This window comes from Lynx canadensis, chromosome B3, assembly GCF_007474595.2.
Source record: "Lynx canadensis isolate LIC74 chromosome B3, mLynCan4.pri.v2, whole genome shotgun sequence".
In the NCBI taxonomy this organism is placed as follows: domain Eukaryota; kingdom Metazoa; phylum Chordata; class Mammalia; order Carnivora; family Felidae; genus Lynx; species Lynx canadensis.
In genome coordinates, this window is record NC_044308.2 from 33,850,223 (window position 1) to 33,865,597 (window position 15,375).

The window sequence follows — 15,375 nt, forward strand, 5'->3', positions numbered from 1 at the left end:
TGTCTCATTTCGGGTTTGTGCGTGTGTGGGGGTGGAGGGTGGGGTGCTGGAGGGGAGCCTCCACCCCTTTCTTGACTCACTGAGCTTAGTCAACTGGAATTCTCACGTCTCCTCCACCTTGTATTTGTATAGTTTTGGGTTTTTTTAAAGTTTACTCATTTATTTTCAGAAAGAGGGAGAGAAAGAGGTAGAGAGAGAGGGAGAGAGAGAGAAAATCCAAGCCTAACATGGGGATCTAACTCAGAAACCAAGAGACCGGAACCTGAGCTGAAATCAAGAGCTGACCGAGCCACCCAGGCACCCCAGTCTAGTTTTTTTTTTTTTTTTTTTTTAATCCCAAGGTAGACTTATGCTGCTTCCTCATGAATTCCTAAGATCCGGGTTTTGTTCTAGTCTCCCAGATCTCTTTGGATCCCGAGCCTGTCACTGTCACCAATTTCATGTCATGTACCAATTTCATCAGTAAGGTGTCCAACTTCCCATCAAAGCCATATAAAGATATGGCAAGGGTCAGATGTTGGCCTCCACCTGCCAGACTGATACAGGTTCCTTCAGGTTTGATTATTCAATCTGTTTTAAGGAAAGACATCTATCTTTTTATCGCTTATATTTATACCTTCTACACTAGAAAACCAATATTCAAATTCTAAAATGGCTGTATTAAGAAAAAAAAAAAAAAAGGAGAGCCACTGGTTTAGAAAGGTACTAGTCCTATCCGGATTTCTCTCTCTGTCACACAACTTGATGAGAATAAACTTAGTATCTCCCACCCATTGTTCACCTCCTTGGTAAGGCCATTCTTTAAAAAAGTTGTTTTTTTTTTTTAATGTTTATTTAAACATTGAAAGAGAGGACAGAGTGTGAGCAGGGGAGAGGCAGAGAGAGAAGGAGACACAGAATCAGAAGCAGGCTCCAGGTTCTGAGCTGTCAGCACAGAGCCCGATGCGGGGCTCGAACCCACCAACCGCTAGATCATGACCTAAGCAGAAGTTGGACGCTTAACCAACTGAACCACCCAGGTGCCCCAAGGCCATTCTTTTTAAAGGCAAGTGTCAAATGCTAAAGACTTTGAGGATAAGCAGATGACATGTACTCAAGGAAATGAAGCAGTCACAACATTCCAAGAGCCCTGAGCAGAGAGGCAAGGGGAAAAGGGACAGATGGGGACAGTTCTGAGAGCTCCTGCCAGCAGTGTCACTCCTCGAGGGTGGGGACAAGCCTCACTCCTCTTGGTTTCCTTACTAGCGTGAGGGCAGTGGCCCAGACGCACCTGTAAAGTGCTCAGCTGACTCCTGTCTCCACCTAGTGGCCAGGTTGACAAGCTTTCTTTAGTGTCTCTCATGCTATTCTGGGGTGGGGGAATCTGGGCGTGAAGGTGGGAGACTGGAGTGCATTGAATGTCCTTTGCCTGGACTGCAAGGAAAACACTTTCCTTTTCTAATGAGTGAAGTAAAATAGCAAACTCCTTCTGTTTGGAGATTGTTGGCTTTTGTGAGAAAAACATAGAACATCTTCGATTCGTCTAATTTTAAAAGTCAGGGCAGGGAACGAGGCGATTCAGTACACAGGAAGAAGAAAAGCAGAATTAAAATGGAACTTTCAATTCTGCACGTCCCCGGTTGAGGGAACATGAGTGGGCGGAGAAGGAGCCGGCAGATAATGGGAGAAGGAGGGTGAAATAAGGGAGTGCCAGGAAAGGGAGAAAGAGACCTATCTGCGGGGAGAGTCATCAAAAGGTGAGCTTTCCTCTGACCCCCTCCAGGAACTTTATCGCTGGAAACACTGAGGGACCTTATCATATGTGTTGTGCCAAGGACAAAGGCGTTCAGGTGTTGATACAATAAACCAGGAAATGAGCGAAAACTGGATTTCAAAGACAAATAAGCCGCTAACTCCCTGTTCTAGTAACTTATAACCTTTCCAGAGATAAATGAATTCCAAGAACAGCTCAACTATTTGTTGGAAAAGAAAAAAGACGCTTAGTTTAGGTACGTTTTCTCCCTGAAGACAAAGGACTGACCCATTTGCTCCTACTCAATTCCGCCAGAGGCAGGGTGGCCATTCTCACAGGAAGATCACGGTCCCTAGCACAGCTGTTATGTAACGTTTGGGGGCCCCAGGACACCAAAAAGATGTCAAAGAGACAAAGCCAGCATTGACGCAGCCAGTCATGAGAATCTAGAGTTGGACCACCCTGGGGTGGTGACTTGCTTGATGAAGAAATCCCCGTTAGGACGGAACGTCGCCCATGTAGGGTGGTCCAGACCTCTGCGGGGCAGCCTGGATGGCTCCAAGGTTTCCCCTCAATTTGAGTGAAATCAGCCTTTCTGCTCTTTGACCCACTGATCTTGCCCTCCACCCTCCAGCATGTAAAGAAAGCTTCCTCCAAGGGACCCTTCCAATCGGGGGCTTGTTCCGCAAGGTCTGAGAGCAGCTGCATGAAGGCAACACTTCTCTTGTGACAAAATGCAAAAGTAGGTGGTGACAGGGAGAGAGAGGGCCCTGGACAGAAACCACCCGAATGTTTGGCTTCTCTGGTCCTGCTCTGCTTGGTGGGCATGGGAACCGGGGTCTCTGCCCGGCAGCTCATGGCATGAGTTACCCTGTGTGGAGATGAGGAGAGATGGGTGTGCTTTTGCAAAATGGCGGCTGGGCTCTCCAAGAAGAGAATAAGACCCAACGAAAGGTCACACAGAATTTCTGAAAGCCCTGTTTCCAAAAGCTTTAAGTGACCGTCAAATTAGCAGATTTTTGGGTTAAAGGGCTCATGGGAGGAACTCAGTTACTGAGAATCCAGGTTTGCTTTGAAAGGGAAATAAGCCCAGGACCATGGTACTAAATAAGACAGATTTTCTATAAGCTTACGGTTTGTTTAAGCCTGAGGTTTCCCTTAATTGGTGAAAGAATATAAAACCCTTGAACAACATGGGTTTGAATTGCATGGGTCCGCTTATACAGAGATTTTTCTTTCCGATAAATACCGTACAGTATTGTAAATGTATTTTTTCTTTCTTGTGATTTTTCTTTTCTTTCTTTAAACATTTTTTAGGGTTTAATTTTGAGAGAGAGAGAGACAGAGAGAGAAAGAGAGAGAGAGAGAGAGAGAACGAGTAGGGGAGGGGCAGAGAGAGAGGGAGACACAGAACCCAAAGCAGGCTGCAGGCTCTGAGCTGTCCGCACAGAGCCCGATGTGGGGCTTGAACCCATGAGCTGTGAGATCACAACCTGAGCTGAAGTTGGAATCTTAACCCACTGAGCCACACAGATGCTGCTCTTGTGATTCTTCAAAATGACATTTTCTTTTCTCTAGCTTACCTTATTGTAAGAATATAGTATATAATACATAATACACGTAAAAATATGCGTTGATTGCGTCACGGGTAAGGCTTCCAGTCAATGACAGGCTGTTAGTAGTTGAGTTTTTGGGGAGTCAAAGGCTACACAAGGATTTTTGACTGCACAGAGGGTGGCTGGCAGCCTAAGCCCCTAACTGTTCAAGGGTCAACCATATATATATATATATATATATATATATATATATATTCTTTTTAATTGGCTTTTCAGGTGGTTTACCTTTCCCTATGCACTGCATCCCCCTTGCAGCCCGAGGCCTCTAGAACTGCAGAGTCAGGTGAAGGGCATCGGGGAGGATCCTGCCACTGCGGCCGTCACTGAAGGAGCCCACTGAAGGAGACTCTTCCTGGCTGCTGTATGAATGCAGATCTTAGTGCTCAAGTCTGGGATGGTGCGTATAGGTTGTGAGTCACAGTGGGAGGGAGGGATGGGAAGTCAAAACAGAAACCCATAAATCAAACTGGAAAAACCAAAGGGAGACTCTTTCTAATATAAACACAGGTTTTATGCTGAGACACGTTGGTTAGACTCTCCACTGGGTGATGTGTGGTGAACATCCCAGAAGTGACTGCGAAAGGAGGGAAAGCCCAGAGCCCAGAGATAGGAAACAAGGGCTCCGTGGCCAAAGGGACCCTGGTGTGCAGTTCCCTGGGGGGGGGGGGAGGGCACATATCACTGGGGAATGCACTCAGAATTTCAGGCATCACCTTGCTACCCCATTGACTTTCTTGTCTCATGGACAATTCCGTTCAGGACGGGGTTTAACAAAACCTGCGCAGGGTCCTGTAATGAGGATCTGTGACTTTGTCAGGGAAGGGACAGACGGAAACGGACTTTGGAAACAACAGAGTGCAGTGGATACAGTCTTGACCTTTGGCCAGAGGAAAGAATTCAGAAACTGGGTTTTGTTCGCTGAGCGGGGAAATTTCTCAGTCACTTGGTCTGAAATGAAGCCATGTCCTGTAGACCTAAGGCTTCTGGGCAGGCCTTGGGGTGACTTTTATGGTCAGATGACAGGGGTCGGACTCAACTCTGCCACCGAACGGGTGAATGTACCTGGCAGGTCAGTTACACAAATTGAGCCTCAGTTTCCTTGTCAGTAAAATGGGGATGATGATTCATTCCCTGGCTTCCATTCTGGGGCTTCGTGGGCCGCTAAATGATCTAGTACCTGTGAATACACCTGTGAAACAATAAAGCACTATATTGACATGAGATATTTGTGTCATAAGGCAGGAAAAAGCCTAATGTCTTTGAGAATAAAAATAGGCACAGCCAGGCTGAGGTAACAGTGGGAAGCAGGCGTCTCAGCAAGGCTTGGTGGGGCTCCGGGGTGGGAGCTGCCTCTTCTGACTCTCCAAGGGGCCCCGATATTGAAAAGGGCAGTAGCACCATGGACGAGGCAGCGCCCCTCCAGTGACTTAGAAAGTGCTGGCACGGGAGTTGACTGAGAGCTACATGCACCCCGCCCCCCACTGCGTGGTTTTCAAATGGCACCTTACCAGGTGCCAGGTTTCCCAAGGAGGGATCATCAGTTTATGGTGATGCTAAAGGACAACCGTGGCTTGGCTCCTGGGCACGACGTGTCCGCTTTGCCGAAGGTGGGGTGGTGACTACGCTGGCTGGCGGCCTGGAAGCCTCTGGCGGAGCAGCGGCCAGCCAGTCCCACCGCCGACAGACTCCCCGACCGCCCGACTGCCGCGGGGCGGGCGTGTTATCTGCTCCCCAGGAAGCCCGGGTGCCTGTTGGCCACACGCGTGCAGGAGGCACAGCAGGCCGTCTTGTAGTAGTTGTAGACACACAGTCTCGCCTGGACCACCACGTTGCAGTTGTAGTACCTGTCCTTGCAGTTTTCATCTGCAGCAGAAGAGAACAGAAAAGACTCTCTGAGCACAGAGCCAGCCCAGACCCATGGGAAGAGAAAGGACAGTGGACTTGGCTTTCCATCCTGGTCCTGCTTTAGTACCCATGGGAGGTGCAGGGTGGGCGAGGAGCTTACGTTTATCTTTTCTTTTTTTAAAAAAAAAATTTTTTTTTAACGTTTATTCATTTTTGAGACAGAGAGAGACAGAGCATGAATGGGGGAAGGTCAGAGAGAGGGAGACACAGAATCCAAAGCGGGCTCCAGGCTCTGAGCTGTCAGTGCAGAGCCCGACGTGGGGCTCGAACTCACGGACCGCGAAATCATGACCTGAGCCGAAGTCGGACGCCCAACCGACTGAGCCACCCAGGCGCCCCTTTTTCTTTTAAACATGGTAACAGAATGGACGGTGTCCTCCCTGCTCCCCAGCAGAGACACAGTTCCCAGAGTTCACTCCGTGGCCACCTCCCCTTTCTTCTCACCTGCCCCCGAGGTCATCAAACCCCACATTTGGTATTTATTATCCCCAATCCTTTCTTCATACGCGAGCTGTGAATGATCGTGCCCCAATTACTATGTGGCATTTAAACTCCAAAAAAAAAAAAAAAAAAAAGATACAGATTGTATATATTCCTTGGCAACGTGCTCTACGTTGACTTTGTGTGATTCGCTCATGTTTAGTGAATGCTCTGCGGGAGTTCATTTTCATCGTACGTGCCGCAACTTATGGACCCATTTTCCACTGACAGTTGTTTTCCATTTTTTAAGGCCGCAAACACTGCTCCTTTCAACTGTTACACATCCCCTTCTCTGGGTCCTGCTGGGTCACAAGGCAGATGCAAACTTACTGGATCCCATCTGATGGCTCTCCCAAGTGGGTGCAACAACCGACATTTTTGTCAGTGGTACAGACGAATTCCCTTTGTGCCGCATCTTTTTGCTGATCTGGTGGATGTGACATTATCCCCAAATGAGGTCGAGTGTGTTGTCATCACACGCATACTGGCCATTCGAGTTTCCTTTTCTGTGAATTGCTTTTCCCATCTTTTGACCAATTGCTAATTTGGTTAACTTAAAACAAATGATTCAAGGACATTCTTTGCATATAATGGATCTGATCCTTTTTGTTCATTGTAGGTATTGCAAATATCTTCTCCACGCCTGAGGCCTTTCTTACCAGTTTGCCTAGTGTTGATTGGCAAATAGATTTTATTTTTAATATAATAGGCGTTATAACATTTTACTTTGTGGTTTGGGATTTGTGTTTCTCATCGAAGAAATGATTCCCTATGCTAATAGACATATTTCCGCATATTCTCTTTTAAAAGTTACAAAAATTTCTCCTCACGTTTATTTCCCTAATTCACCCAGAATTGATGCGTGGGCATGTGCGGTGACAAGGAGGAATTCAATTTGGATTTTTTTCTCTGTGGGTAAACAATTGTTTCATTACCATTAACTGATTGTTCGTGTTTCCTCCCCAGATTCGTAATGTTAACTTTGCCCATGTATCACAAGCCACGCTATGCTGGAGTGTATTTGGGGAACTCTATTCCGTTCCTTTGGTTTAGTTATCTATCCTTGGGCCAGTATCTCCTGATACATCGTAGGATATGTTCCCCAACACATTATCAAAATCACCTTGCCTATTATTATTTCTTTGCTTTTGCTCTTCTGTGTAAACTTTAGACACTGTCTGTTAGATTTTTTATGAAAAGCCCTGTCTAGATTTTGATTAACGTTGCTTGAACTTACAGATTAATCAGGAAAATAACTGACATAATTTCAGATGCTTGCTTTTTGATATGCCTCACAAGTATATTTAATCCATTTATGCATCATGACATACAGCTTTACCACATTCTTTTCAAGACGTCAATTCTGTCCTATGTGCAGTAGCATAATTAGCCATTTCCTTTTCCCGGTAGAAATGTAATTGCTTCCAATTTCTATGAGTCACAAGAAATTCTACAATTCAGTCACTTATCAATTCTACACAATTTTCCCAGCCCTATTCCTCATGTATGTGCATATCCATACATTTTTGAGAGCAAAGCTTGAATGTAAATTTCCGGAAGTAGAGTCACTGGGTCAAAGACACCGAATACTTTGTGTATTGAATGATAGTGCCAAAGTTCTCCTAGAAGATTACATTCCCCCCACAACTTTGCCAACAGCGAATACTGTCCAATTTTTAAAAGTTTTCCAGTCTTAGGGAAAAACACAGACTACCATTATTTTTAAAATTTGCCTTTTTGATGTGCTAGTGAAGCTGATTACTAACTCCGCCTCTTCCAACTATGTTTATTCGTGTCTTTTATCCTTTCTTTATAAAATTGGATCACTTGTCTTTTCAGGTACACAGCAAAACTGAAGGAAAAGTACAGAGGTATAGGGATTCTTTTCTTTGTGAGACAGAGAGAGACAGAGCACAAGCGGGGAGGGGCAGAAAGAGAGAGGGAGACACAGAATCCTTAGCAGGCTCCAGGCTCTGAGCTGTCAGCACAGAGCCTGACGCGGGGTTTGACCTCATGAACCGTGAGATCGTGACCTGAGCTAAAGTCGGATGCTTGACTGAGCCACCCAGGCGCCCCTCTTATCTCTTCTTTTTAAACTAATTTGTGTGAGTTTTATGTATATTAAGGATTTGACTCTGCTTGAGTGGCATTTATTTGATTCTTTGATTCTAAGATACGGTCAGTTGTGAGGTGATTTAGTAACGGCTCTCTGGAATTAAGTGAAAGATTATAAAAATGTACGTAGATTTCAAAAACCTGATAACAGCATACATTTGCCCATGTACTCACACACTATTTTCTTCTCGAGCATTATAACCAAATGTGCACCTGAGCCATCTTTGCTCTCCCAGTGTATACAGATTCTTGCTGGGTGCAACTGTCTGGGATACACTTTGTGCTTCATAACTCTGGCTCACAGCCTGGACATTTTTAGTACCTTTAGCTCTGATGGTATCGATCGGGATCAATCTGAGGCATATGAAAGAATACCACGGTCTTGCTTACATTTTCTCTTTTGTTAAATCTCATAGTTTCCCTTCTCCTGAATTGAATTTTCTATAATTGGAAACTAAACGGATTTTCTTCTTGTCCTTGCAAAGACACCATAGACAAGTGGAAAAGACCAAAGCAGACTGGTAAAAAATTTCTATCATGTCAAATTAGTTAGAAACCTGGAGGAGATGTCTGCTAGCTGAGGGCTAGCCCTTCAGAACACATGAACTGTTTATACCAATCACTCCCAGCTTGCAAACTGTACAATCAATTATATGGGTCTGGTAATTTTGGCTGTCTTTAATTATCTTGGGCTGGCCCGAGACAAGTAGACAAGTTTATATACACAACTTTTCTTTCCAGTGTTGCATTACTTTTTTTTAAAAAACAATTTACCTAACAATTTAGGATCCACATTTGAATGAATGCTTTAATTATGTGTTGCCAATGTAAGTAAGTTGATGGAGGGGACATCTAGGTGAACATGTTTGTGTGCATGAATCGGCAATGGTACTTCTGTCACTCTGGGCTCTGGCTCCTGGCTGGACGGTTTCCTCTCATATTGATTGTGTCACATTGCAGTAAGGTATATTTCACATCGTCTCACAATCGTTCCTCATTCTCTCTCTCTTTTCCTTTCTTCGCTTCTTTCAACTTGGGTTATGATGTCTGTGATGGTTCATTTTGTGTGTCAACTTTACTAGCGATGGGGAGCCCAGATTGAATGTGATTTCCGGGTGTGTTTCTGGATGAGGTTGCATTGGAACTGACGGGCCCCGTAAAGCAGGTGGCCCTCCCCATTGCAGATGGGCCTCATCCACTGAGGGCCTGAACAGGACGTAAAACAGAGGAAGGAGGACTTTGCCTCTTTTCTGTCTCACTGCTTGAGCTGGACATTTCATGTCATCATCTCGGCTCTTGGACTGGGATTCACGCCATCAGCTCCCCCTGGTTCTCAGGCCTTCAGACTCAGATTGAATTACACCAGCAGCTTTCCCGAGTCTCCAGCTTGTGACAGTAGATTGTGGGGCTTCTCAGCTTCTACAGTCATGTAAGCCAATTACTCATTTCTCCCTTCTTTTCTCTTTTTACCTATCTATCTATCTATCCATCTACCTATCTATCTATTTATCTATCTATCCATCTATCTATCCATCTCTCTCTCTATCATCTATCATCTATCTATCATCTATCTATCTGTCATCTTTTGTCTACCTACCCACTTATCCATCCATCTATCTTTCCTATTGGTTCTGGTTCCCTAGAGAGCCCTAATACAATGTTCTTAACAGAAAAATGTTTTTAATTAATTATGTTTTTACATTCAGCAATGAGGCCTCTGAGTTTTGGGTCTAGTTTATGAAGACTTAACCAACTCTGAGATATATTTTCTCTGGCATTTTTACAGTATGTTTTTATTTATTTATTTATTTATTTTTTTTAACGTTTATTTATTTTTGAGACAGAGAGAGACAGAGCATGAACACGGGAGGGGCAGAGAGAGAGGGAGACACAGAATCTGAAACAGGCTCCAGGCTCTGAGCTGTCAGCACAGAGCCCGACGCGGGGCTCGAACTCACAGACTGCGAGATCATGACCTGAGCCGAAGTCGGACGCTTAACCGACCAAGCCACCCAGGCGCCCCTACAGTATGTTTTTTTTTTTTATGTAAGGGTCTTCAATCCATTAGGCACTTGTGTTTCTATATGGCATAAGGCAAGATTTAAGATGCTTTTCTTTGTTTTTTCAAATGGATCTTCAACTATCTGAATACAGTGGAAATCTCTCCTTTCCATACTTCCTTAATATTAGACTATCATACTTCACTTCCTTGGTATAAAGGAATCTGTTTCAGAATTCTGTATTATAACATTGATATGCCTGTCTCTTCCTGAATCAGTAGCATATAGTTTTAATTTATGTAGTTTTATAATATGTTCAAGTATATGATAAGGCAATATATTACATTTTTTTAAAGTTTATTTATTTTTGAAAGAGAAAGGGAGGGGGAGAGAGAGAGAGAGAGAGAGAGAGAGAAGCACAAATGGGGAAGAGGCAGAGACAGGGAGACACAGAATCCAAAGCAGGCTCCAGGCTCTGAGCTGTCAGCACAGGATCTGACGCAGGGCTCGAACTCACAAACTGTGAGATCATGACCTGAGCGGAAGTCTGATGCTTAACCGACTGAGCCACCCAGGAGCCCTGGCAATCTATTTGAACATATTATATGCTGAATCCCATGAACCTTATTTTATCCTCTTTATAGTATTGAGTGTTCCCACCCAGGGACAGTTAGTCTCTCTATCCATTCACATTTCCTTTTATGTTCTATACCAAGGTTTTCTTATTTTTAATTATTATTAACATTAAAAAAATAGATTTAGACCTTTCTTATTAATTTTCTTCCTTACACTGACTTGTTCCTACAGTTAAAAGTTGAACTCTCACTACTTTGACCTTAAAGATAATGGAACCGAATCTCTGAAACCATTAGCATTTTAAGCAGTTCACATTTAAGTTTGGAGGGTATTTTGGATCACCATCCATGCTATGAACAGTCATCTTAAACTGTGAAACTTATCACACTGAAAGTATTTTGACCCCCTGAACTCCATGACTATGCACAAGGTCGTGGAGAGATCTAGATGGGCTTGGCATTTTCATACCAGAGAACTTGATGGAGTTTAAGAAGGATGTATCTTTTCTCCTAGAAAGGAATCCCTACTTACCAACTTCAGGGACACAGTCCTGAGGGTTACAAGATTCTTTCTCTTCTGGTTTCAACTGAGGGTCACAGAGATTGCTTAGGGTCATGTCATCTGACAGGCAGCGCACTTCCCGGACCCGGAAGCCACCCTGGCAGCTCTTGGAGCACTGCATGGCGACAAAAGGAGAGCGTTAAGGGATTTTTGACAGTCCATTAGCCTAGCACATTGGAGGCGCAGATTTTGGAAGATCTGAAACATCTTCAAAAGGAGACCAAATACTAAAACAAACTCCCATGCGTCCAGCAGCATCAACAGCCATCAACTCACAGCCAATTATGTCCCAACTATACCCCAACCACATCCCCTGTACAACAGCATTTCTCAGAATGTCCAAGGATACCTGCATCCAACTCACCTAAGGAACTTGTTCAAAATGCAAAATACTTGGCTAGGGTGGAGCCAGAATCCGGTCTTTCCAAACAAAATGCTGGTTGATTCTTTTGCACACACTAAAACTGATGGGGCGCCTGGGTGGCTCAGTCAGTGAAGTGTCCGACTTCAGCTCAGGTCATGATGTCCTGGTTTGTGGGTTCAAGCCCTGCATTGGGCTCTGTGCTGACAGCTCAGAGCCTGGAGCCTGCTTCGGATTCTGTGTCTCTCTATCTCTCTGCCCCTCCCCCACTTGCATTCTCTTTCTCTTTCAAAAATAAATAAACATTAAAAAAATTATTGGGGTGCCTGGGTGGCTCAATCAGTTAAGCGACTGACTCCGGCTCAGGTCATGACCTCACAGCTTGTGAGTTCGAGCCCCGCGTCGGGCTCTGTGCTGACAGCTCAGAGCCTGGAGCCTGCTTCGGATTCTGTGTCTCTCTATCTCTCTGCCCCTAACCCACTTGCATTCTGTCTCTGTCTCTCTCAAAAATAAACAAACATTAAAAAAAAAATTAAAAAAAAATAAAAATAAAAAAATTATTAAAAAATAAATAAATCAAACTGAGAGTCACTGCTTTATGGCCTCTTCAGTTTAGAGATCAAGATGGTCCCAGCCTCTGGCTCCTCCCACCGAGCAGGCCCCAACAGCCACTGTCTAGAGTAGGTCACTGTAGGGAATCTACTCCAGGGCTGAGCCCAGTGCCTGCACACAGTAGGTGGTCTGGCTGTCTATGGGAGGAAAACAAAAGCGTGATGTACTAATGTGATGTCTATAAAGAGCACCATGACTTACCATGCTCCATTCTGTGCTAAACCATTTGGCCCCACAAGGCTTGAGGTGGCACGACTGCTGGCTGGGGGGTCTTTCCAGGAAGGAACATTCATATGGGTCCAACACTTCAAAGGTGTCTACGTTCTTCCTAACACAAATCACCTCCCTTTGTTGGGTCCCGCTCCCACACTCGATGGAACACTGGAGAAAAATCAGAGAAGGATGGGTGTCACATGACAGAAAGGGGACGAGAACATCAAGCGGTGTCTGTTTGAGTGCGTTTTATCATCAGTTCAGTGGGGATGAGCCCAACGGCACCTGGAAAATATTACTGGACGAAAAGTTGCAGATGGATTCCAATTTTCCTAACAGCTCTGTGTTTGGAATGGAGAGTAGGTGCCCTGGGTTATCACAGCGCCAGGACTGTGGTGCCCTCTGTGGTGAGATTGAAACGGTTTCTTTTAGACCACCTCTTTTATATAACCCCTCCCCGGGCACACAGGCAGGAACACATCAGCCTGTCAATTTGGTTGTCCCTGTCCAGTAGATTCTGACACTGCTCATTGTAAAACAATGAACCAACATTCTGATGGCTTTGCCAGGTCTCAGCGCGTGGATACTGGGAATGAAGTAGTCTCTTAGAGCCCACACACCTGTGGATGAAGGGCTAAATTAAAATTCTTCGGGATGCACGAACGTGAGAAGATCCAAGACTGGGGACAATGCCCCCTGTGGTCAACCCTCCCCTCCCAACAGGTGGCCAGCAGGAAGCTTTGACGTTGGAGTCCAAGCCTTTCACTTCCCACCTTGGTGGGAAGTGTGCAGGGGGTAGTCACACAAAGAGGGTGGTCAGACAATTACATGCGTTGGCGTATTTTGTTAGTTTCCACAAACACGATGCATATAACTGCTCACCAAGTATTCTATTTAAGTATCTGTTACTTTGTAAAATGTTTTCTGTTCACGTGGATTACAAAAATTTTAAACTGTGATCTATATTCTTCTAGAGACTTTAAATAATCTACTACCTGTATAAGAGCCTCTAATAATTTCTTCAGTTGAAACTCTTAACATTACCTTTACTGTCTGTATGCAGGAACATAATCGAATTAAAAAAATGGGGGAAAACCCACACATATCTACAGAAAAAAAAGACAAACCCCAAACCAACAGACTATGAATTAAGCACACAGGACATCATATGCATCACCCTCAGCAATTTCCCCTTTGTGCCCTTTTTTGGGTGGGCGGGGCATCCTCATAAGACATCCAGAGAATACGTCTTCTTAGTTTGTTTTTCCAATTTTTTTCCACGTTAGTTTATGATTGATTTGCAGTATATTCAGGTTTTGTCCTTTTCTTACAAATGCTGCAGACAATGACAGCACCGGAGGCAGGGGAGGAGTGACCAGGCTGCCAGGCAAAGGTCTGGCCTCCCCTGCAGGAGGAGTGAGTGTGTGTGTTAAAGCAAGCGTGGAACAGGAGACATGGAAACTAGTGCAGACATCGTCACTAAATAGCTCTGTGACTTTAGCCAAGATATTGCACTTCCCCATGGCTCTACTGTCTCACTTGCAAAGTGGCGATTTGGAAACCTAATCAGAAAGACTCCTCCCCGCCATGACTGCTCTGAGGGTCTGTGTCTGTACTGAGTGCTTGGCAGAATAGCGGAGTACAAACCTTGACCAAAACCGGAAGTTATTTGATGCTATTTTTAGAAAGTCCTTGAAGAGATTAGGTAATTAAGGGAGAATGAGTACATAGCTCAGCCTTCTACCCTCAATGCCCAGAAACGGCAGAATATTTGTGTTAGGAGCAAGTGAATGTATGTGTGTATGGCAGGGGCAGGAGGGGGGTGATATACGTGTGCATGCACGAAATAGCATTTGGAAACAGGAAAGGATACTCATCCTTGGTGGAACGGAAGTTATGGGGGATACTAGAACGGTGAAAGGCAGCTGAGACTAAATTGAAGAAGCACATCATAGTTCAAAATGCACATGCAGGAGGATGCCTGGCAACGAGGAGAGTTCAGGTGCTTTGGGTGAGAAGGAATATGAGGAGCAGGAGAGAGGACTCAAGGCAGTGAGAGAGTGGCCGCTAAGGTACTGACCAGGAACAGCTGGGCTGGCCTGACTGTGCCCGGGTGCCTGACAGTAAAGACATCTGCCCCTACTGTCAAAGGGCAAAGTGAAGGCATTCTCAGATTTTCAATGGCTCGGAAACTTACCACTCGTGATCCTATTTGAAGGACTTACTGACTAACGGTCTCTAACCAGATAAAAAAGAACCTGGAAGAAGACACACCAGCAAGGACATAAAGCAGAAGTTGGCAAAAGCTGTTGTTAATAATGGTTTCCAGGGATGATGAAGATGTTCTGGAATCAGACAGTGGTGGTGGCTGTACAGTTTTGTGGATATACTAAAAACCACTGAATTGTATACTTTTAAAAGGGTGAATTCTGGGGCGCCTGGGTGGCTCGGTCAGTTGGGTGTCAGACTTCGGCTCAGGTCGTGATCTCGCAGTTGGTGATTTCGAGCCCCATGTCGGGGTCTGTGCTGACAGCTCAGAGCCTGGAGCCTGCTTCGGATTCTGTGTCTCCCTCTCTCGGTTCTTCTCCTGCTCTCACTCTCTCTCTCTCTCTCTCTCTCTCTCTCTCTCTGTGTGTGTGTGTGTGTGTGTGTGTCTGTCTCTCTCTGTCTCTGTCTCTCTCTCAGAAATCTTTATTTAAAAAATTTTTTTAGGGGCGCCTGGGTGGCTCAGTTGGTTGAGCGTCCAACTTCGGCTCAGGTCATGATCTCACGGTTCATGAGTTCGAGCCCCACGTCGGGCTCTGTGTTGACAGCTCAGAGCCTGGAGCCTGCTTCGGATTCTGTGTCTCCCTCTCTCTCTGCCCCTCCCCCGCTCATGCTCTGTCTCTCTGTCTCAAAAATAAATCCACATTAAACAAATTTTTTTAAAGGGTGAATTTTACGGTATGTGAATTGTATTTCAATAAAAAGATAACCTTTGGGTGGGAGAAAGCTATTTTTAAACCTAAATTTCCTCGATTTCCAGTATTTTCTATAAAATTAGTTAACGTTAATACGGAGCTGGATCCAGATGATCTCAAGATCTTTTGGGAGCTATTGTGGGTTGAGAAAGCGGAGATAAATAAATGAGGACTTAAGGTTTCTGTTTTCTTTTGGGGGAAGATGTAGTTATAGACAACACAGATAGAAACATAGAACTTTAAA

General features: G+C 44.8%; 1 protein-coding gene across 1 annotated transcript in view; it reads right to left on the reverse strand.

The window, feature by feature from the left end:
- Positions 1–3,305: 3,305 nt before the first annotated feature.
- Positions 3,306–15,375, reverse strand: part of THSD4 (thrombospondin type 1 domain containing 4) — a 564,456-nt gene continuing 552,386 nt past the window's right edge. The window contains exons 16-18 of the mRNA XM_032593610.1: positions 12,160–12,339; positions 10,956–11,100; positions 3,306–5,211 (exon numbers count right to left, since the gene is read on the reverse strand). Of these exons, the coding sequence (XP_032449501.1) occupies positions 5,069–5,211; positions 10,956–11,100; positions 12,160–12,339 (468 nt within the window). The 3' untranslated portion in view covers positions 3,306–5,068. The remainder of the gene's footprint in view (positions 5,212–10,955; positions 11,101–12,159; positions 12,340–15,375) is intronic.